General features: G+C 39.1%; 1 protein-coding gene across 2 annotated transcripts in view; it reads right to left on the bottom strand.

The window, feature by feature from the left end:
- eya2 (EYA transcriptional coactivator and phosphatase 2) overlaps nt 1-25,302 on the bottom strand; it is a 162,007-nt gene that overhangs the window by 23,050 nt on the left and 113,655 nt on the right. For both annotated transcript variants that reach the window (XM_003220616.4, XM_062978907.1), the window contains exons 8-10: nt 21,778-21,902; nt 19,902-19,985; nt 2,837-2,926 (exon numbers count right to left, since the gene is read on the bottom strand). In XM_003220616.4, the coding sequence (XP_003220664.1) occupies nt 2,837-2,926; nt 19,902-19,985; nt 21,778-21,902 (299 nt within the window). The remainder of the gene's footprint in view (nt 1-2,836; nt 2,927-19,901; nt 19,986-21,777; nt 21,903-25,302) is intronic.

The raw sequence follows: 25,302 nt of genomic DNA, 5'->3' as shown, positions 1-25,302 counted from the left end.
AGAACTAATTTGTGGAATTTGCTACCACAACACATTGTGATGGCCTCTAGCTAAAATGGCTTTAACAGAGGATTAGATAAATTCAGAAAGTGTATCAATGTCCACAACTTCTAGGTTCTGGGGTGGAATGTCATTGGATAACACTTTCTGGGGGCAACATCTGGAGAGGCTGTAGTTGTCATGTCTTGCTTTTGGGCTTCTCAGAGAAAGTGGATTGACCACCGTGGAAATATGATGTTGGACAAGATTGGGATCTGGCCTGATCTACCAGGACTCTGCTCACATTCTACACTCTTTCCTTACAATGCAGCTCAAGTAAATACAAAGCAAACATTTGCTTGCATGATATTGGAGAATTTACAACCACATATTAATTTTTACATTTTTTAGGGTAGACTGTTGAAGGTAACTGAATCATGAGAAGACCAGATATCTTTTTGGAACCCTTTAGACCTTACAGTGTTATTTATTCATAGAACAAGAACCCCCATTTAAGTGAAGTGGCCATTATTTTGTTGTCTTTATCCCCTATAACTATTTTGACTGTCTGAATAGCCCCACCCCCCACACTATAAAATGGGGTTATCATCAAATCAAGTGCCACATTCACATATCCCATGGCTTTCCTTTCACTACATTTAGGCACATGTCCTGAAAACAAGAATCACATCCAGCTAACATGGGCACATTAGCTACTGCTCATAATAAAGTTCAAAGGGGTCCAGACTTTAAGAGCATGATGGTGAGTGGAAGGAACCTGTCAGGAGCCTCCTAAATAAATGTCAACATCCGCAAAAGAGTGTGGTTCTCAACCTTTTCCTGTCCAGAGGTTCTGGATTCCAACTTCCAGAATCCCAAAAGAATGCTTGGCTGTGGCACAGCTCCTATTCATCTCAGCAAATGAATTGGCCTCTTCTATACCTGAAATTCATTTCTAGATCTTCCTTGCTCTAAATAAATGTAAAATGCCTCTTTTTTCTTCCTGCTGCTGATAATCAGCACAGAGGACCCTTTGTGGTGCAGTGGTTTGAGTGCTGTGGGGACTACACTTCTGGAGACCAGAAAACCCTAAGGTAGATTTGATTTAGGATCTCCATAAATCAGATGCAAGGTGAAGGTACGCATCAACAAAGGATTTTGTTTTAGCTGGTAGTGCAGTTTTGTCACAGATGTTTTGTTAACTTGTTACGAAAATGGTTTGATTTTTTTTTACCCATTAGGAATATGTTATTGTTATTTTATATCTTGCTTTGTTATTATTTGTTTTAAGCATATTGCCTATAGAAAGTGGGAACACAAAGTGATTATTGATTGGATGAAGAACTTCCAAGATGTCATTTGGAGAGCCCATGATCTGGACATGTTATACACAGAACTGCTGGTTCCTGGTTTTATTTATCTTGTTATGTAATTATATCTCTTGTCTTCCAATAAGCCCATAGTATTCATGTATCACCCTACTCTTCCCCACTTTATCCTCACAGGAACCTTGGAGTAGGTCAGGGAGAGAGAGAGTGAGAAAATATCCCCCAACTGTTCTGGTTTGGCAAGGGGTAGTCAGGATTAATCCTATGTCAATTTTCTCTCATCCCCCTACTTTCCCCCTTTAGCTTACTTCAGTTGTTACAAACTGTACAAAATGCAAAAGTACTTTGCCCACAATCCACTCAGCAGGGGGAAAGGCAGGAGGGGTGCAAACTACTCTGACCTTTCCTAGGAACTTTGTTCTTCCTCATAAATAACAGTTGCCATCTTGATCATGCTTTAATGTTCTTTGACCACATTTGTTCCACTTTTTACCTATGAAACACTGAGGAATTCATGACTGGCTGAAGATGATACAGTGAGTTTCACAGCCCAGTGAAAACAGAAGCTTGATCTCCCACAGCCCACTCCAAGTCTCTAACCACTATGCAAACTGATTCTTATTTTAATTTCAGCAATTCCTGTACACTTCTCCTGTTAAGCAATTGGTATTAATACTATCTTAGTTCTGTTTATTATATGCAGAGACGACAATCATGTATAAGGAACACAAACCTTCCTTTGCATTTACAGCAGGCAAGGGCAAACTTTGGCCCTCCAGGTGTTTTGGATTTCAACTTCCACAATTGTGGGAGCTGAAGTTCAAAATACTTGGAGGGCTGAAGTTTGCCCATGCCTGATCCACAGTGTAGAATTTATGCAACTTGACACCTCTTTAACCATCATGGTTCAATGCTATGAAATAATGGGAGTTGTAGTTTGGCAAGAACTTTAGCCTTCTCTGCCAAAGAGTGCTGGTGCCTCTACAAACTACAAATTCCAGGATTCTATAGCCCTGAACAACACCAGTTAAAGTGGTGTCAGTCTTCATTAATTCTATATCATGTAGATGCACCCTAGAACTGATTCTTTGTGGGCCCAATTTAACTCATCATAATAGCCTTACTTCTGATGATTGTCCATCGAAATCCCTGTCCTCAATGTATTTAACTGGACCTCAAGTAAATGAAACATGATTTCAAAATATTTTCAGACCATCTTTTCAAAAATTGTAATAGGTAAGCAAACAGCAAAATCCAGATAATATTAGTGACAATGGTTTCATTATTAAATTTAGCAAATATAATCATGAAGCCTGATTAAGATAGCAATTTTAACCCTCTTTTCACAGTCATTATGATGAATTAAAGACAAACAATTTGCAACCTAAATATTTTCTGGTTAAAATCTACTTTACACAACATAGAGAATCAAGTTTTTTCAAAATTGTTGAACTTCTGGTAGACACAACACCTAGCATTTAAAGGGAAAAATCAACAACAAATAAATAAAAAAATAATGCAACCCCTACCTCCAAGTCATTAAAGAACAAATGTGTGTCTGCAAGGTTGAAGATCATTTCTTCCATCATAAGACCTATCCGGACAGATGCAGTCGTGTCCTGTTAGAAACAAAAGCGATCAGTTGTTTTGCTTTCCTGTTTGCGACCGATGGTTTATTCAAAAGATAAAATTTGTCTCTGTAGCACAGACTTTCTAAATCATTTTATCTTGGAGGGATCCTTAAAATAATTTTCAGGTCCCAAGAAACTCTTTGTAAAATGTGTTATATCTACATCTATTTTTTTTTTTACATATTTTGTTCAATCGCAATCTGTCACAGAATCCCAGACTTTTTGCAGAATCCTAGGATTAGAGGAAATCATGCTTGAGAAACTCTAAGTAGAGTAACAGTAAGATCATCTGCCTCCTCTTCAGTTGCAAGTGCCATAATCTCTCCCACTACTAATAAGGCAAGGATTCCATTAACATTAAAATTGTGTGTTATCTTCCACGTAAATAGCCATTGAACCATCCTTTGGAATTCTGGAGTTTATAGTTTAGTGACGCACTAGAGCTCTCTGTTACTTTTTGTTACTGCCATCTCTCATTTTTCTGTTTCTGCGTAATTTCGGACTACCTCTGACATTCACTGATATCCTTCTTGCAATTTTTGCTGACAAACATAAGCATCAATATACAGAAAACACAATCAGCAATAGAATAGATGACAATATGTCTCCCCCCTACTTCTGTCTGTTTGAACTTTAAATTCATAGCAGTGATTTTAATCCCACTTGATTATACATCACATTAAAACCATGCCAATTTGCATAGATCCATGTTATTGTATGGTGAGGTCACTCAAGAAATTCCATCTGGGAGAATCTCCAAAGAAGCATGATGCTCAGAGACAGACCATGTTTTAATCAACCTTGGTGGCAAATATTGTTGACAGTGGTTGGTGTATTTATGTACAAAACCAATTACTATGCATTCTTGATGCAGTTGTTAATTAGAGGAGAATGGATGTGGTCCAACCATGTGGATGGCTCATGGGGGACTCAATTAAAGCGAAAGGGAAACTACGCTCTTTAATTGTCTTTGAAATGTGACTGTTGGTGACGTAACCCTAAAAATAGCCATTATTTATTTTACTCTGTAAATTTTCCATTCTCCACCCCTCCCACTTACACACCCATCTGCTTTGTCCCTGGATTTTCCTAAACCCATAATGATTTTAATATAATCCTTTTTTTTACATTTATGTGAAAAAAGGCAGCTAGCCTAAAAGGTTCTCTCACATTTCCCCCTTCCCCCTTTCTTCCTTCTTTTTAAGCTGTAAGAAACTAACATAGGTACTTTTTAAAGAACAAGAACTACAATGGCTGCTTACACAATGTTTTTGTTAAGTTATACATTGATAATAGGTACCACTTTTGTATGACACTGCAAAATATTTGGGCTCTTTCTATAAAGAAAAATACAGGATGTTTCGAAAAGATGGACTTGATTTGAAATCGCTATATCACCATAACCATAAACTGTCCTTTCATAAAAAATTTACCCCTTGAAAGGGTGTGATAGAGAGTTTCAAAGGATTACTGCTAGATGCCTCTCCCAGTTCAAAAACAGCCCCTAGCATCAGTCAATTGCAAGATGATGACTTTGCAACATAAGGACTAATGCGATATTCTACATTTATAGGGTTATTTTTCAGATTTGTTTATGGGTCAAAATGATTAGCAAAACTTGATAGCTCATCAAACTGTATCTTTTTGTGCAATTGTAACGTGTTAGCAATGTGAAATATACTGTTTTGAAATAGGGTCCAGCATTTTGAAACACCCTGTATAATCAGAATGTAATCTATGTAGTGTAACCTTAGATATACATTAGCAAGCTATGTTGCAAAGGCAATAAGGAGTTAGGAAGATGCATAATGGTACATCAGCAAGAATGTCCCACTGTGCATTGGTCCTGCTGTTCAATGGCCACACTTAAATAAAGTAACAACAATCACTTGAATATGGATGTTCTGGAATTGCTCAATTCTGTTCTGCACAGAATTAAATTTTTTTATGAAAACTTAAATACCCACATGAATTCTGGCCATTTTTTTATTAAACTTAAGTATCTACAATGTGTATTTTTCTCATTTCTGTGCTCTTACAGTCTCTCTAGAAACAGTAAGAATTAAGGAATACAGCCTGCTAACAGAAAAACTGTCATCAAACTCTTGTCCATGGTTCCTCTTTTGGCCAGAATTTTGAAATGTTTGGGTTTTTTTGGACTATACAGTTCCCAGAACTCACCAGTTATCATGGCCATTAGACTAGCATCAGGTGTACCCAGTACCAGCCTATGCTTTGTGGACTTACACTGAATGAAACGATTGTTCCATTGTCTCTCCAAGATATCAGACAGGAGTCTTTCTCCACCTGGCAATTCGATCTGGGATCTTCTGTACTGAAAACAGCCAAATTCTGATTGGGATAGAGCAATTCCTTTCCTTTCAAAGCGACTCTAACTTATTCACCTTGACTACTGGTTTCCAAGCAGTGGAGGTGATAGGTTTACATTGGGCACCACAGTTTTCTAATCTCATGGCTGGTATGTGGCTAACAGGACTGAATTTACACATTCTTGACTGGGAGTATTAGGAACATACATCTAAATGTACAGAGGCATGGGAAGCTGTTAAGTTTACAGCTTCCTTAGCCCTGAGGCTAGAAAACATTAAGTTAAAAGAGAGGCCTAATGCTGGAATGTGTCAAGATTTGTTAAGAGATGGACAGCAACTCCATTTTAATCCCACCAAAGCAGAACATTTCCAGTGTTTACATGGATGAACAAGAAATTTTAAAAGGTTTCCCCCTTTTACTGGGCAACATCACAAGAGCTTTTGTACATTTTTAATGTTTTCTCCCTCTTCCAGACTCTACTTTTTTCCAAAATCATTCTTCAATGGACAGCAGTTGACCATTTTCTTGATGGGGTGTCAGACATGTCTAAAAACTCCTTCTTGCTGAGGATGAGAAAAAGTGGCCACATTTAAAGTAGACTAAAAAGCGATTAATTCTTGTTAGTTGTTAGAATAAAAAAATAATTACATTATTTTTATTACTTTTGGGGGGCATTCAACTTGAAAAATTCTGGTCTACAAATGTTCTTTGAATAGCATTTTCTCAAAGTAACAACATCAACTAAATGCCTTTATGTTGCATTAGTTTTGAAATGTATCTTGGCCAAACGGGGGACATCTAATTACAGATAATGACATTCTTTATAATATTATTTCCAAATTCATTAATACAACTAGACAAAATCCATATTGCTAAGGCCTAAAGTGTCCCATTGTTTTCAACTTTCAGTGTTGTATGCTGAAGAATATTTTTTCTTTATGGTTAAAGTTTGGCACTCAACAGCAGAAATCTCTTATTGCACACGTATCTTTCGTTTTGGTGTGAAAGCGCTAGTAACTCACTTTTTGGGGAAGTGTTTTCAAAGAGTGTTCTTACTGTGGTTGGTACAACTTTCAGAATAACCTATTGATTCAGCATTTAGAGAATTCTTAGGACAACTTCCTGATTGTTTAGAAACTGAAATGAGTGCTTAGAATAAAGATCTCTTCTTTAAGTGGCGGTGTCCACCTGGACAAATGCAAGTGACATAAATGGGCACAATACAAAAGATGCATATTCCATTTTCTGGGAGTAGAGATGTTTACAGATGTTCTTTACACATTAAGTTAACACACAGACGAACCAGGGTAGCAGAGTTATTAAATCAGACATGTATCTTGCATTTGTCACCCAGGCTTAGGGTGCTCCTACACTATAATTTAGTGCAGGGGTCCTCCAAAATTTTAAACAGAGGCCGATTCACAATCCTTCAGACTGTTGAGGGGTCGAATTATCATTTGAAAAAAAAAATGAACAAATCCCTATGCACACTGCACGTGTCTTATTTGTAGTGCAAAAAACAACCAACCAACAACAACAATGAAAGAACAATACAATATTTAAAAATTGAAACAATTTTAACCAACATAAACCTATGAGAATTTTAATGGGAAGTGTGGGCCTGCTTTTGGCCAACGAGATAGTCAAGTTAATTAGAATTGTTGTTGTTGTGTTCCTTCAAGTCATTTCAGACTTTGGGCGAGCCTAAGTCTAAAACTGAAGGCGGGGGCCAGGTAAATGACCTTGGACAGCCGCATCCGGCCCACAGGCCTTAGTTTGGGGAACTCTGGTTTAGTGCAATGTAATTTCATCATTTGTATCAAATCTGAGGCTGTGCTGTCACTTCCTTTGTGTAACTGCTAATTCCATTCCTAGCCAGCCAAGGAACTCCCTATGAGTTCCTGACCATCAGGATTGCCTCTGCTGGTGTCAAAACAGGGAACCCATTCAACCAGCAAGAAGGACCGGCAGAGACATGGGCGTGATCCATCCCCTTTCCTTGTGCTGATGAATGCAGGGGTGATGGCACTGGTGTCCAGTCTCAAGAGTGAATTGAGCTGAATTAGACCCAATGCAACAATGCAGACTGCCCTGAAGACATAGAATGCAGCCTAGGTACAAAATTTGGGTTTACAAAATATCAGACAGCATAAGCATAAATAAGCCACACCTTGGACTCTACACAGATATATATTCTTTCCTTTCCTGACTTAGTTTATCCATACCTCACAACCTCTGAGGATGCCTGCCATAGATGTGGGCGAAACGTCAGGAGAGAATGCTTCTGGAACATGGCCACACAGCCCGAAAGACATACAACAACCCCATAAGCATAAATATTTTGGTTGTTTAAAAAATTATCTGGAGGTAGCCTTTCCCGCAGCGTGCCTCACTTTTTACTTTCAAGTTCATAATCCTGAGGTGCTTAAATACATGACATTTTCAGTTGGAATCCCGTTAATGCACACAACAGCCAATATGCTACCGATTCAATTTGCTTCCCAGACATTATTGTATTTTTCTGACAATATAAAGTTAAGGTCTAAGTTGTGATTTATTAAAAAAACTGAAGTGGTGGCATAGTCGAAACTTTGGGAGTCCACAAAACAAACCAGGGAACTGGTCATGTGGTTAGGGTGGTTTTTATTAACTTTTATTTTTTAAGGGTTTTTTGCCACTATATTTAAAAATCTCTGTTCTCAATCAAAAAGATGAGCAACATTTTGGTAAAGAAAATCTGGAAATTAAATCTGTACAATTATCAAATGCAGGGCAAACTCAGAATGTAAAATCTGTATTCTTCTTCATACAAAGTAGGCAACTCACTAAAACGGTTCTTTAGTTCTTGACTATGAAATTGAAAAAAATCATATCATTGCACCCATTGCTCAAACTTTTAAGCTTTGTTTTCATTAGCTCGATGCTGGACTTGCAAAGGGGAGTTTTTATTTTAATTTCCATTGGCTTTTCCAGTTATTCTTCTGGTCCCAACACAGAATTCTTTATAATTTATTATATTGCCACAGGCACTTCTATTAAAATGTTCTTGTAAATTTGTTGTAAGTTGTCTCTATTGAATTTACTTTGATTTGGTTTCATAACCTTTTGTAGGCTGAATAAATATATTTATACATGGGAATTTTGCTATATCATGTGTAAGATATAGGGAGATGTTCTGTAATTTATAATTAGAAAGTTAAATTAAAAATCAACATTTCATGCCAATCAAAACTCTTCACCAAGAAAAAAGACTGACAACTCAATGTGTTTATGTGTATGTTTGTGTGTGTACTGCAGAATCCCACCACACTCAACAATGTGCCAAACAATCTTAAGTTGCCTAAACTTCCATGCCTGAACTCAGGATGGCCTCTTTTTTTACTGCTCCATCTGTAGTGTAAACCTCATGTTATATTGATATCACAAACTAGATGCAGGAAGAATCAGAAGAAAATGTTTAATTTCTAACAAGAAGCAGAGGTTAGCAATGTGTGATGTTCCATGTGTCTCTGTGAGGGGTACAGAAGGATGTGGAGTGAGGGCCGGAGTTCAAAGTGCAAAAGAAGATTGCATTCAATTAATTCAGAAGGTTCTTCTTTAGTTTTTTTATCCCTAGATATTAGGAATGACTCCCTAATATCTCCCATCACTTTTGATTATCCGCCATGTTGACTGGGGGTAATGGGAATTGCAACCCCACAGCACTTATGGCTGGGGGAAAGTTAAAGGGCATTTTAATGTCAGACATCATATACACAAGCCTTGTATCTAAATTTAAATCCCAGTATCCTGACTGAACAGAACAAACTGCAGTCTTCCAGATGTGACTATATCATAACTCCCATCATCTCTAGTCATGATGTCTAATGATGAGGAATACAGGAGTTGTAGTCTAGCATCTGGAGGGATGCATAAAATGACATGGTGGGGCAGATTTGGCCTTGAGTTTGACACGTGTGATCTACAGGGAAGGGCAAAATCCTTCCCCCCTCTTCTTCTCTTCCCCCTTCTGAATTAACTGAAAGGAGCCTCCGGTGACCTAGGGGATAAAAGCCTTGTGACTTGAAGGTTGGGTTGCTGACCTGAAGGCTGCCAGGTTCGAATCCCACCTGAGGAGAGCGCGGATGAGCTCCCTCTATCAGCTCCAGCTCCATGCGGGGACATGAGAGAAGCCTCCCACATCAAAAAACATCCAGGCGTCCCTTGGCAACGTCCTTGCAGATGGCCAATTCTCTCACCCCAGAAGCAACTCCGGTTGCTCCTGACACGAAAAAAAAAATTAACTGAATGCAACCTACTTTCCCACTTTGAACTCACTTTTCAGCAACTAAAGTAAGCTGAGAATAAAGAAGCAAAGTAGAAGAATAAGAGAGAAGATGGGGCATTTTAAAAGCAGCTGGAAATGTCAGATGGACTAATTGGAATTGACAAATGGGCAATTTAAGGGTATGCAAAACTACACCTTTGTAAAACGCATCTGCAGTCACTCCTAATCCAGTTGGATGGACATAATGCATCGAGTTCCCTCCTCCTTCTCGTCTTTCTTCATAGCCCTCAATAAAATTGTAAAAGGAAGTTGGGGGCTAACTTATCTCTGGCAATCTCTCAAGCACAAGTCACTCTTTCTTCGTTTTCTGGTTCCAAATCATTCACCGTTCCAGACTGATGTCTCAACTAGTTAAACTGTTAAGACTTGTACTCCCTTAATGAGCAGGGCAGAGATTGACTGTCCTTCCATTTTACTCTGTGCCAACTTATCTGTCGTTTCAGATGTTTGAGTAATGTATTTTTCTACCTCTTTAGCTTAGTTATTTTTGCTTTTCAAAAACAAAACACAGCACACACAAAACGCACACACAAAAGCTCCTCACTCCAGCTACTCTTTTATTGAAATAAACAGACTTTCTCCCTTCCTGCCAAGTACTTGCTTATGCAGTGAACAAATAATGACTTTTCCACCAGGAAGAAAGCATTAATTAGGCGTATTTGTCAGACTTCTATTCTCCAGGGAAAAGGGGGGAGGGTTATCTTTTTGGAGGTGTCAGCCAGAGGTGAAAGGCAGATTAGTAAGCAATTGGGGGCTTTCCAAGTTAAATCTCATCTTTGCGGTTAGCTCTTAATAATAAAGTTGTCATTAAAGAAAGAGTTTAATGGTTTTAATTTGGTTTAATTACTTGGAAACACTTGGAAATGGGACCAGTTTGTTTGCTTCTATTAACTAGAAAAAATAAGTCGTGGTTTCAAAGAAAAAAGAAAGGGAGAGAAAGAGAGACAGAGAAAAGGGAGAGCCACATGTCTGAATGCGGGCAAATTATAATCCATTCTTTGGTTGCTGAGTTTCATGCTATGATGACATATCTATCTATGAGTAAATAAATAACGCTTTATATTGAAGCATTTTTTCCCCTTGAACTCTGAAACAACCTTTCTCAACACCAGTTGCTTCATTCTTCTCTAGTTATTGTTTTTAATATATCACAAGGGAGTAATTTATATCAATACAAAACTATTTGCGATTTATGTCTTTACAAAACTGTTAACTCTTTGCACATGATTTATCTTCCTGAAATTCCCTTTCTAGATTTATAAATCTTTTAGCCAAAAAGGGATTCTGGTTGTTAGATATAACATTAGAAAAACAAACAGAATATTCACAAGAATATAAAAAAGAAAGGTCTTTTAAAACTGTTCAACTGCCAAATCAAATCCATCAATTAAAAGAAAATTAAATGCCTGGAGATTTCACTATATCAAACGGACACAAAAAGGAGTATGGACATTAGAACAGGCTAGAAAAAAAGAAAAGATAAAATTCCTGTCAACAGCTAAATCATATCAAGCAGAGAACAAAATGATAGACATTGTTATGGTGGAGACAGGACAGGTGGTAGGAAGGAGAACAGACTACGGTGGAACTCAAAGGGAACATGTGTAGCTGAGGTGATCATTTAAAAAACTGAAATTTGCCCTTTAAAAATGGAGAGTATATTTACTACTAATAATATTAATTCTAAAACCTGAGACCAAAGAACATCCCTTAGTGAAGTCATAGCGGGCAGCCCTTGATGATGCATAAAGCATGCGGCACTGAGCACCAAACACAGCCGCTCAAAGCAAAAAAAAAAAAACCCCAAATGATATACTCCTCCCCTCTTTCTTCCCACCCATGCATTTGCACACACGCTTTTCAAGGCAATCCTCTCACCCTGATATCCCTCCTCTTGTCCTGACAACAGCAGATGAAGTCTGGAACATATTGATGTTACAGCTGTTTTAGAGGTAACAATTTGTATCCAGTATTGGTTTTTTGTGTGTCAGGAGCGACTCGAGAAACTGCAAGTGGCTTCTGGTGTGAGAGAATTGGCTGTCTGCAAGGACGCTGCCCAGGGGAAGCCCAGATGTTTGATGTTTTACCATCCTTGTGGGAGGCTTCTCTCATGTCCCCGCAAGGAGCTGGAGCTGACAGAGGGAGCTCATCTGCACTCTCCCCAGGTTGGATTCAAACCAGCAACCTTCAGGTCAGCAATCCAGCCTTCAAGTCCGCAGTCTGTCAGCACAAGGGTTTAACCCATTTCACCATTGGGGGCTCCATCCAATATTGGTGTTAAATAAGATTTGCAAATCCCACTGGTCTATTGTAATGAGCTTAACTGACTCCATTTTGACCATAGCTGATATCTCACCCATGTTTTGTATGCCTGTATTGTTTTGCTGAATTCTGCCAATTGTGCTGTGTTATAAATGCTGTAGCTGCGATTTCATTAGCACTGGGCCACATTATCTGATGTTACGACTACAAATATAGGCAATTCAGTTCTCTTTAGATGTTTTTGACCATAACTCCCATAACCCATAGCCAGGTGGTCATGGTCAAGGATGATGTACAAGGATAAAGTACAATCCTGAACATTTGGAGAACACATGGGAGTTTGCCCATCTCTGTATTCCTTATAATCACGTAAAGACATGAGAGACAGACTGTACTCCAAAGGACACAAAAAGCAGTATGGAGAATCGGAAGAAATCCTATCCAATTCACACAGTAGTCAAAGAGTTGTCTATTAGAAACAGGTCTTCAGTTAAACAAGCAGCACATAAATGCCAAAGCAACTCCCCCATGTTCTCTGCAATTGGTTTTTGTGTGTGCCAGGAGTGACTTGAGAAACTGCAAGTGACTTCTGGTGTGAGAGAATTGGCCATCTGCAAGTTGCTCAGGGGACGCCCAGTTGTTTTGATGTTTTTCCATCCATGTGGGAGGCTTCTCTCATGTCCCTGCATGGAGCAGGAGCTGCTAGAGGGAGCTCATCTGCGATCTCCCCGGGTAGGATTCGAACTGGCAAACTTCAGGTCAGCAACCCAACCTTCAAGTCATCAGTCCTGCCAGCACAAGGTTTTAATCCACTGCGCCACCTGCAATTGGTTATACAGAAGATGAAGTCTTATGGCTCTGCTGTTGTAGCATCCAAACAGATAACCATTTTACATTGATTTCTCTCATCTGCTTTCAAAGGCGTCAAATCTGCCAGCCATCAGTATATCTTGTGGTAGCAAATTCTGCTGTTTAACTGTGTGTTGCAATCTTGCATGTTCCCATTTTTTCTTAAAAAGTGAATGCAAAAACCTGAACAGATGCTAGCAAACTACATAAGCTGCCTGGAACGGCCCGCCTAGTAAACGATGGCTACGGCTATAATAGTCTTAAAATTGCTTACAATGACTGAATGCTTTTATTATTTAACCTAAAGGGACACTGGATACAAGATTTAGCCTCCAGTAGGTTAAACAAAATATTTCCCACTTCCTCAGAAAATCCTTCCCAAATTGTATTCATCTTGAGTTAATCTGCCATCTACTGAGTGAATTAGTGTGTATTTGTTTTGAGAATCTATTTTATAGAATTCCAAAGGCCTATGTTTTCCTTAGGAAGAACGCATTCTGCCTTTCCCTTCTGCTTCCCCCCTTTATTTCTTTTCAAATGGGGGTGCCTGCTAGTAGGCCATGGTAGGTTTTTAATATCCCAAGGTGCCCTGTGCATATGAGTAACAAAATGTAAATAAACACAGCTGAACCAGGAAGAAGATGGAAGGTTTTCTCATTAAAGAAATAAAATAAACAGATGTCCTTGAACACTTTGACGTATGTTTGTCAAAGGAATGGAGGACTCTTAGATGTCTGAACAGCAGCAGCAGTCGTACACACATATTAGGTCAATTCTCAAACAAAGCAAAGAATACATGCCACTCTGAATTAGCTAATAAAGCTCAAGGGGGAAGTCCAGGTTTGATTTGAAGCCCAAGAGCCCAGGCCTTTGCAAAATAAGCAAGTCAGTTTGAACTCATACATTTTATTTTAAAGTGCTCTTTTAAACGTCTCCCTTGTACAACAGAATAATAAAGGGGCAGGAGGAACCAGCAGAAGCATAGATCAAAGTCAGGGGGTAGGCTGATTATTTTTCTAAACCATTTAAAACCAGTCACTAATTTTAAGGGAAATTAACATGATGATTGGATGCACATAATTAAGCTCCGTTCTGGGAGATTAAAAAAATTGACATCATTTCAAAATGACATGTTTCTGGATATTGCTGGGAAATCTAATATTAATGTTCAACAGAGTGCATATTCATAATGAAAACTCTCTTTTTACCTACTTTATAGGACACATAGTTGGGAGGAAAAGGCAACAGGATTTTGTCTAACATCTGGGAAAATTTAGTATGATTTTCTTATCCATGGACATCATGTTCATGGTGGAGCCTCCGATGGCCTAGGGGATAAAAGCCTTGTGACTTGAAGGTTGGGTTGCTGACCTGAAAGCTTCCAGGTTCGAATCCCACCCGGGGAGAGCTGGAGCTGATAGAGCTCCCTCTATCAGCTCCAGCTCCATGCGGGGACATGAGAGAAGCCTCCCACAAGGATGGTAAAACATCAAAACATCCTGGTGTCCCCTGGGCAACATCCTTGCAGACAGCCAATTCTCTCACACCAGAAGCAACTCCGGTTGCTGCTGACATGAAAAAAAATGTTCATGTTTTTATTTACCCATGCTTCATAAAAATGTCCCCTTCCCAAAATATTCGAGGACTGCTCTGGCTTCTCTGGTGCTATTCTATGCTATGCTTCCAGCCCAAGTATAATGAAAATACAGTTTTGGCCATTATCAGTATCAGGAATATACAGAGTGTCTTGGAATGTATAGGTATGGGATTCATACTAAGAATGACCCCAGTCTGATCCCCATAAGAAAAACAAACCATTGTTCCTTCTCCTTTTGCCTGTCCTTTCTCTTGTCCTTGCACCTTCCCACTACACCGTTCACCTTCCCTTGCTCATTTCATGCCTTCCTCCCGTACTTTGTAACTGCATCATTCCCCTTCTTTGCCTAAGCTTGCATCTTTACTATGCCCCACTCCCTTAGGTTTCTCTACATTCTCCTCTTCACTACGTTCTCATCTCAGCTAGTGCTTTTCTTTCCTTCTCACTGCAGTCTTGCAGTGCATTTCTCAGTCTCCTTCCTGTATCTCCTTTTCTTGCTTCTTGCACTCCACCACTTGCTGTTCTTACCCACTTTCCAGCCTTCTTCTCACTTTCATTCTTATCACATGCTGTTCTGCCACCTCTTTTTTCAAGTATGTTGTTCCATCTTTTGTACCCCCAACCTTCTTTCTTTTGTGTTGTCGAAGGCTTTCATGGCTGGAATCACTAGGTTGCTGTGATTTTTCCGGGCTGTATGGAGAGAATGCTTCTGGAACATGGCCATACAGCCCAGAAAACTCACAGCAACTAACTTCTTTCATTTCTTCCCCATCTAGCTTCACCTTGCCCCTGTATCATCCTTTTCTTTCCTGCATCTTCAACCATCCCACTGCCATTTCAAGCAGGTAAAGCAGGTAAAGGCGGTGGTGCTGCTGCCTTTGCAAGATAAAGGAGGAGAAGGAAATAAAGCGAATGCTAAACACTTTAAAAGGGAGAGGCAGGACTATTTCTTGCGAAAGAATTAGACAGAATAGAGCAGGCAGATTTGCCCTGTAACTCCACTCCTAGAATCATAGAATCACAGAGTTGGAAGAGACCTCAAGGCCATCCAGTCCAACCCCCTGCCAAGAAGCAGGAAAACCACATTCAAAGCACCCCCAGCAGATGGCCATCCAGCTTCTGCTTAAAACCCTCCAAAGACGGAGCCTCCACCACACTCTGGGGCAGAGAGAGAATTTCACTGCTGAACAGTTCTCACCGTTCTTTCTACAAGGACTATACATTTATTTTTAAATCAAAGCTTGGAATCTGAGCTGGCAGAGGGATAATTTCTCCCAAACCAAATCACAATTTTGCACTCATTGTTTTCTCTTCTGCTGCCACTCCTCCTGTTCTTAGCAGTGAAGGGTATTAGCATTATGTACTTTCAGCTTTATAATGCACCTGTTCACACCTGGATGCCATAAAAGGAAGAGAGGGAGACTGAGAGGACTCCTGGAACAATAATTTCTAAGCACATTTGCGCTTACAAGGCCTCTGCTGACCTCAGTTGTCCAAGAGATCTGTACAGGTGGGATTAATGCCCATCAGGTATTATTGACAGATCGTGTTTCAAGACTTGCATGGGAAACAACAACTGACAACAAAGAAGATCATAGCTAACATAATGTGTATTGGCCAAGGGAAGGTGAGTTGTGCAATCATTTGTTCAATCATTTCCTTTCAAACTCATTTTTTGGACTTTCCCCGAAGATTTATATTGAACAATCATTCTTCCTTTATGTTTAGAAATTCTTTTCCTTGTACAGGCATTCACACTTTACCATTGTATTACATAGCAAGGATATGTCTAAAGAGATATTTGTTTCCAACAGTTTTTCTTAATGAGTACCTATCAACTGAGCTTGTGTGTTTGTGTGTGTATGCCCATTCAGCTTTTATCTATATGCCTGTTTTATGATATCATAAGAAAGTGGCTGGTTGATTTTACCATATTTGAAGGTGATGTTTGGGATGGTGTGACTAAAAAGGAGAACAGCTGAATTGGGATCTACACATTCCAGTCCATTGGCAATTGTTTGAACACAGAAAAATGTCTCCTAGCATCACATCATCATCATCATCACCTCCATTTTCCTGCTTTTTCTCTCTAAAAGGAGGCATTACACGGCACCAAACTTCCTCCATTATGCATGTTCACCAGCTTATCTTAGGTTATATATAAACCTTGTCTCCCTTCTTTGTCCCTGTACCTAGTCTTGTCCTTTTAACTACTTGTCCATAGTTTGAACTGCACTTCTAACCCCATCTCCACACTCATATGCTTTTGCATTTTCAATACAATTCACACGCCTTCTTCCACACCAATATAAATGTCTCAACACAAAAGCGTCTAATGAAGTGGAACAGAGTCCACAAAAACTTACGTTGGCAATGTCTTTCTATATAACTTTTTAAGACAACACTCACATAATTTAGAAAACATAATTTTGAGGGGGCGAAACAATTCCAAAACTGCATTCTAGGCCATTTCCTCCTAAAAGTCACAAAAGATCACAATTCAGAAAAATACAATGGCATAAGAAGAAGCTATTGATGATTCTGAAAATACAGTACTGCAATGGACCGTTATCCAATAAGTTTGACTATTTGACGTTTTTTGCTTCCAAGGAAGATAAAACTCTTTCAGTGGACTACAATTCATGAGACAACAGTTTAGCAAGTTTTACCTAAGCTTTTGCAGATACAGCAGTACAGACTCCTTGAAACATTCAATGGTCTTTCTAAGAAAGAAGCAATTGGCTTCACAGCTGGATTTCAACAGAAGTTACTTTTTTGTTGCCATTGGAGATGAAATTTTTATATCTGTCTTTGATTGTTCTTTGTTACTATTCCTCACAAGGCCAATAATGGGAATGGGCTCTGTCTGCATTGGAATCCCTCAAGACCATCTCAACTGACAACAACTGAGACAGAATGTAAGTCTGTGACTCTTAACATAGTCACTACATTTATTTTAATATCTTTGCCTGATGAAGAAGCTACTGAAACTTCAAAGGCTTGCATAATATATTAAATGGTTTGGAACTGACCCCTAAAATGTATCATTGCTTGTGGATTTTGTATTTTGCTTCACAGGCTACATGGTTACCTCTGAATATGCTCTTCAGGTGTTTTCTACATCACAAATAACATTTTAGATCTTTTTACATGTCCTCAGATCTACTGGTAGAAAATAAAACTATTTCATTAATTAGATGGCCAGCTTGCTATAAAACAAGCCCAGCTGGTAGAATCATAAAATGATGTAAAATCATTTTTCTACAGACACAGCAGAAGTGTTCCAAGGCTTTTCAGACAGCTGTCTAGTTGGTCATCCTATTCTAATGAGTAGCAAATGCAGCCTCTTATATTCCATTTTATAGTGTTTAAACAACATCTAACACAATGACAATCTATACTTATTTGTTTTTATCAGAAAGAAGGAAACCGTTGTACAAACAATTTAAGGTCTGCTATTGTAGACTTCTGCTTACTTACCCAGGTGTAAAAATGTGAATCTGTGCAATTGCGATTTTCTGTAGATTAAGAACTACAGTAGAGTCTCATTTATCCAACATTCGCTTATCCAACGTTCTGGATTATCCAACACATTTTTGTAGTCAATGTTTTCAATACATCGTGATATTTTGGTGCTAAATTCGTAAATACAGTAATTACTACATAGCATTACTGCATATTGAACTACTTTTTCTGCCAACTTTGTTGTATAACATGATGTTTTGGTGCTTAATTTGTAAAATCATAACCTAATTTGATGTTTAACAGGCTTCTCCTTAATCTCTCCTTATTATCCAACATATTCGCTTATCCAACATTCTACCAGCCCGTTTATGTTGAATAAGTGAGACTCTACTGTATATGGGAAAACAATCTCTTATCTAATCCAATAACTTTTGGTGCTTTTAACCAGAATTTGATTGTGTATTAGCATATACAGTAAAACAATGATAGTGTTTGACTGCAATAAACTTTTGTAATGTAATCTAAGTAAAGAAACAAAAAATGCATTAATCTTTGCTATGAGACTAGTATTATTGAACTAGATCAGATAAAAAGATTGAAGCTGTATGTCTTTGTTGACATCTATGATATGTAGAAAATCCACCACACACTGACTGAGAATTATTTGCTACATAATTTTAACCTCTTTACAATATCACAATTTGCAGAGTGCTTTGGCAAGGAAACATTGAAGTGCAGTGGGTTTGCAGTGTTGGTAGAAGGAGAGATAAGCGATGAGTTGTGCTTTTGAATCAACTGGAATTCATGTACAACATGGGCCAATTTAGCCCTTCCAGCATTAAAAACAAGGATAACTGATGTTTTGGGATACAGAAATCCAGAAGTACATTGTGCACAAACTTGAAAATGTATTTGTGGTGGAGCTGTACCCTGTCAGAGAGCAGCATTGAAATAAGCACATACAATGTACAAATTTTGAAAAAGCAGTAATTTAGCCTAGTGCATGTCACATTCATCTTGGGGCACATCTATACTGTTATTTTACTGTTACTGTTTTAATTATATATGCTGTCATCGTATCGTTTTATCTGTTGATCAGGCTTGGTCCCCATGTGAACCGCTCTGAGTCCCCTCGGGGAGATAGAAGCGGGTTATACATAAAGATGATGATGATGATTATTATTATTATTATTAAGTGTGACCTCACTTTAACTGCCATGGCTCAATGTGATGGAATCATGGGAGTTGTTATTTTACAAGGTCTTTAGCCTTCTCTGCCAAAGAGGCTGATGCTTCATCAAACCACGAATTCCAGGATTCAACAGTACTGAGCCATAGCAGTTAAAGCGGTGTCAAACTGAATTAATTCCACAGAGGAATTCCACAGTACCTTTCCATATCTGGAGGAACAGGTTCCTGTGAAGAAGGAGTGGAAAAGATGCACCCTTGAATTTACTGAGAGATTTGTTTCTGTCATTTTCAACATTCAAAACCTACATACATTCTGAAAAGGTACAATTTTTAAACCTCCAAGGAAAGAGAATCCACCACCAACTTAACCTTACATTCTGTTTTCTGAAGCAGAAGGGAACCGGTTTGTTCCATTCTTCTTCATGACAGCATTCAGTTATTGAAAGATGACTATCTTGTCGCCTTTCAATCTTCTCTAAGCTAAACATACTTAGCTCCCTAAGTTGTTCCTCATGAGATTTGGTTTCCAGCCTTTTGTGTTGTTTCTCTCACACAAGGCAGGAAAAAAGTCAGCTAACAAAAATGAACCTTGACCAGACAGAACATTTTGTATCCTCGTTCCTTTCTTCTTTTTTTTAAAAGAGAAAATCTTGACAAGAAAAACAGTTCACTGTCCTAATTTAACAGAAACTGAACAATGCACTCTTTTGAAGAAGTTGTGCTTTTGGCAATGCAATTAGATGTTAATTAAATTTTCACATGTTGGGGGAAATACCACCGGACTTAGTTGTCATGAGTATATTCTGAAGAAGAAAAACCTCAATCAACATCTGTTAAAATGGCTGCTTTGTTTAGTGCCCTTACAATTCTCAATCTGTTCTGAGTGGACAAACAGCAAGGTTTGGAAGGAAAAAAAACCACACCGAGGAATTCCACAGTACCTTTCCGTATCTGGATGCAAAGGTTCCCGTGAGTAAGGAGTGGAAAATAATTATTGTCTCGTCCAAGTCCCACACAAACACACGCTGTGGTGAAAGACAAAGGGATGGGGAGGAACAGGAAAAAATAATCGGTTAATTGTAGGAATGTCTCTACATGGGAATACATAACAATGTTGTAGAGAGTATCTAATCACAGAGCTGGAAAGGGTCACAATATTTATCTAGTTCAGCTCTCTGCCATCCCTGAATCCACTGATAAAGTATCCTCAAGAATCATAGAGGTATTAATCTCTTCTCCATCTAAAAACCTTCAATGAAGGACAGTCTACAGCAGGCAAGGGCAAACTTTGGCCCTCCTACTGGTTCTTAGATATTGTGGAAGTTGAAGTCCAAAACACCTGGAGGGCTGAAGTTTGCCCATGCCTGGGCTATACCTTCTAACAGTTAAAGGAAAAGGTAAAAGTTTTCCCCTGACATCAGGTCTAGTTGTGTCCGACTCTGGGTGGGTGGTGCTCATCTCCATTTCTAAGCTGACGAGCCGGTATTGTCTGTAGACACCTCCAAGTTCATGTGGCTGGCATGACTGCATGGAGCGCCATTACCTTCCCTTGGGAGCAGTATCTATTGATCTGCTCACATTTGCATGTTTTTGAACTGCAGGGTTGGCATAAGCTGGGGCTAACAGCAGGAGCTCACCCTGCTCCCCATTCAAACTACTGACCTTTTGGTCAGCACGTTCAGCACCTCAGCGGTTTAACCTGCTGCACTACTGGTGGCTCCCTTCCAACAGTGATAAGCTATTATTTTGCCAAACACCTCTTACTACCAAGAGGTTCTTCTTAATGTTTAATCAGAATCTCTTCTCTTTCTGTATTGTTGGCAACATGCCATATCCCCAATAGGTTACTTCAGTTGACAGAACAATGCAAATGGCAACATCCTTCTTTTTCTCTCCTGTGGCTCCATATACAATGAGATGCTTACAAGGTCACCTCCTTTGGTGTAATTGAAAAATATTTATTCCTCTCTGCCTCCATTTTGCTTCATTCACCACATCTTGTTTCTCTTGTGTCCATACTTTGACAGTAAGCACCTTTGAGTATGGGTTAATCAAATTTGCTCTTTAGAAAGTCATATAAATAGAAAATGCATCAATTTTTAAAGGTAGGAATAAGATAATTTTTGGTACAGATTTAGTCCTCTCCCCTCCTTGTTTTTAAAAGGAAATTCTAAAATCAAATAGTGTCATCCCAGATGGATTTTCCCACTCACTCATGACTCTCTTTTGTAAAGCATTGAGATTTGTCTTTGAGATGTCAGCTTTCTCCTTCCTAAGTCTTTGTTCTCAAGGTTTTCCAAGAAGAATAAAAGAGTGTGCGGACAAATTGAGTCTGTAGAACAGATTCTTCCATATGTGTCTGTACTACAAACTCAAATTCAAATGAAACCTTTTGCTACACCAACTTTAACTGGTGTAGATATAACATATTAAGCATAGAGAAACCATGAAGAAAAATTATTCTGACATTCTTGCATTGATATCTGGTCTGGTATCCAGCCTTCTTAATTTCTCACAATGAAATACCCCCACTATTGTGGTGTGTGAAAATAATAATTGGTAATTTTGCAGTCAACACTTAGTCAAGGATCTGCTCAAACCTGGAAAAAAGTCTTGAGCTGATTAACAAAATTATTACACAGCTCAAAATGCATCTTTGTTTAAGTTGTTCACCAAATGGAAATGTAATAATCATATTAGTTTTGAAACAAAGGGATCAGAAGTGAGTTATTTAAAACTGGAGTGCAAAGTGATATTGTAAGCATGTTTTCTTTTAACAGAGATATATTATAGCCCCCTCTCCCATCACTTATTTACCTCAATTTCAGTGTCAGCCGTTGGAGAAGGATCGTTACTTCTTTTTGATCGTCCCCGTAGTTTTCCGTCAGTCCCTCTGTGTTGTCTGTCTGTTTCTGTGTCTTTTATAGGTGTCGTATATTCTCCTATGGATATAAAGCGGAATCCTACTGAAACAAATACACGACATCGTGGTTCTTCTGTACATGTTAAAAACTTCCTTTAAAATGCTATTGAGAGGGAAAAGGGTCTGTTAACCGTTTTTTTAAAAAAAGAAAGTGAAATTAAATGAATATAACAAATGTATGCAAGAACCAAACGGATACTATTCTTTACCTCAAAAATTAAGCACATAGATTCAAATATGTTTTTTTTAAATGTTTTCGACTGAGATTTTAGCTGTACCTCATACAAATTTGTTGTTATCTGTTTTAAATACCATGATGGGAAAAAGGTGGGTTATAATTCAAATAAATAAATAGTCACATGGCAGCTTTTAAAAAGTCACATAAATCTTTCTACTGAGTTGGATAAAGGGCATCTCTAAACTGACTAGCCATCAGTGTTCATTATATGCAGGGGTTTTTTTGTATGTCAGGAGCAATTTGAGAAACTGCAAGTTGCCTCTGGTGTAAGAGAATTGGCTGTCTGCAAGGATGTTGCCCAGGGGATGTCCGGATGTTTGATGATTTTACCATCCTTGTGGGAGGCTTCCCTCATATTCCCGCATGGTGTCACGCCCTGGCCACAGAGCACTAGAACCAGCACACGGAGGCCAATAACAGTATAATATCTTTATTAAAGAAATGAGTAATTAGGATAAAAACAGATAGAAAATAAAGTTCATCAATAGACCTTTCAGAGGTCAAATATAGTCCAGAAATATATTGTCCAGTATATAATATTAGAGTTCAAAGTTATAATCCCAAACCAAAACACACTCAACTTCCAAGCAGTTTGAGTGGGGAAACGTCCAAGATTTTACTAGAGTTCAAAGTAAGTCCAAGGCAGGAAACTGAAGACAAGACTGGATACTTGGCACAAGATACAAGACTGGGAACACGATGAGACGGGTCAAGAACATGACAAGGCAAGGCACGATGAAACTGGAGTTAACGGACTCAAAACGCAGTCCACACTTGGCTGGAACCGAAGTTAATCCTTGAGCTGACTTGTTGACTCCGCGTGGGCTAGTCCATGCGGGAAGCTTTTAAAGAACTTCAATCTTTCTACAAACAGGTGTCCAGTGCTTCTTTTCCCAAGGGAAAAGAACTGAAACACATCTTCATCCAGATGCGTTCCTCCCTTAAAACTCTCAGGAAAAACGAGCTAATTAGCACCCTGTCTGGCCGCTAATCTGGCGCTTTTCCTTGTTTGCGCTTTCTCTGAGCGACTAGTCTCAAAGAACTCCCTTCTCGTGAAAGGGGGAGAAGCACTGGGAATAGCTTGTTCAAGGTCCGTTTTAATGAGCTCTTGGCAAGAATTGTCAACAAAAGGCATCTGGAATGGCACAGTCTCTTGCTGAGACGGCAGAAATCCCATGTCTTCATCACCATGATCCATAATGGCGCTAGGGTCAGGACTCAGAGGCCCATGGGGCATCACACATGGGGAGCTGGAACTGACAGAGGGAGCTCATCCGTGCGCCCCCCGCATGTGAACCAGCAACCTTCAGGTAAGCAGCCCAACCTTCAAGTCAGCAGTCCTGCTGGTACAATGGTTTAACCCATTGTGCCTACTAGGTGTGATGACTCATGGGCCATGTAGTCCCGTTCCTAGTACTATTGTGGCAGATGAAGAGGAAAACTTGGGTTTCCCACCGTTTCAGCCAGAATTGGAGCCCTTGCACCTGCAAGATGTTTGCCCACAAGAAGTCAGCCAAACAAGCCTTGAGCAGAAATCTCCCCCATTTTCTCGCCGGGATAATTATAATCGAGATAGAGGCGCTAGGGAGGCGAATCGCAGAAGCGCCAGGATTGCTGTCAGACAATTAGCTGATTAAGCCTGTTTCCCTTGGGAAATCTTAAGGAGTCATGCATCTGGACACAGTATGGGTTTTGTTTCTTGTTCCCCAGGGAAAGTGTTCCTTGGCGGGAAAACAAGATCCTATATAGGTGTTTACCCGCAAGGAAATCCTTGCGGAGTCAATTCGTCAGCTTCGGGAGTGAGATCGTGTGTGGACTACGCTACTCCAGTTCCCTGTTCCCCGGACCTTGCCACGGACCTTGTTCTAGTTCCAAGCCTGCCTTGTCCCCGGATCTTGCCACGGACCTCGTTCTTGCTTCTTGCCTCTTGTTGCCACGTATCAAGCCTTGTTTGCCAAGAATCTAGTTTGCTTCCAGCCTTGTTGTCAAGCTCCATTGGACTAAAGGACCCTGTCATTTCCCCACACTTTGCTTGGCAAAGTGTGTGTTTCGGTTATTGGATTATAACTTTGGACTCTAATATCACATATTGGACATTGTTTTCCTGGACTATATTTGACCTTTCCTGAAAGGTCTACTTCTGAACTATATTCTTCACTTGTTTTTATTGACTTTATATATTCCTTTAATAAAGATATTAGGTAGATTCTGGCCTCTGCGCATGGTTATTGGTGCTCTGCAGCCTGGGTCTTGACACTAGGTGCAGTGATCCAGCAGCAATGAATTCAAATACTGTTTTTAAAATTAAAAATGACTACAGTATAGATAAAGAAGATAGTCAGTGTGGTGCTGTGTAGTTGGAAGACACCACAAGGGCCATCCAATCCAATCCCATTCTGCCATGCAGGAACACACAATCAAAACAGCACTGACAGATGATCATTCAGCCTCTGTTTAAAAACCTCCAGAGAAGACGATTCCACCAGCAGCATATTCCACTGCTGAACAGCTCTTACTCTCAGGAAGTTCTTTCTAATTTTTAGGTGGAATCTTTTTTCCTCCAGTTCTCTGGTGGACAATTTTTACCCAAACACAAAAGGGACATATAAGAAAGCCTTGTCCCAGTATAATTAAATAATGATTGAGAATATTTAGTTGACCCCAAACTATTATGGACTGTTGTTGATGGAGGAGGACGTTTATTGGTCTATCATGAACAGGAGTACTGTTCCTCCTCTATTTTCATGTAAGACCTATTTATACAACATGCTGGCGCTAAAATCCCTTTGTACTGGAAGGAAATGCAAATATGCATTATTCTTTTTTACATATGTTAATTTAGATGCACAAACCATCTATATCACAATGGCCATTCAGGACCTAATGAACCTTTTCATATAGACAGGAATGCAAATCCATACATATTGATCTTTGTTGTTGTGTCCCTTCAAGCCACCTCCGACTTATGTGGATCTATCATGTGGTTTTCTAGGACTAAGAATGTGTGACTTGACCAAGGTCTACTCATTATTATGTGCTTGGTGCTGGTTATTGACCGTAATAATAAAAATATATAATATATATTATTATGTGTAAATAGAGATGGACAGAAATCAATGACAAAATTTCAGCGCTTAATCAATGGCTCAGCCAGTAAATCTCTCCTAGGATACCAAGGGAA

Source organism: Anolis carolinensis, chromosome 4 (assembly GCF_035594765.1).
Source record: "Anolis carolinensis isolate JA03-04 chromosome 4, rAnoCar3.1.pri, whole genome shotgun sequence".
Taxonomy (NCBI): Eukaryota; Metazoa; Chordata; class Lepidosauria; order Squamata; family Dactyloidae; genus Anolis; species Anolis carolinensis.
This window is presented reverse-complemented; position numbering and strand designations above follow the sequence as displayed.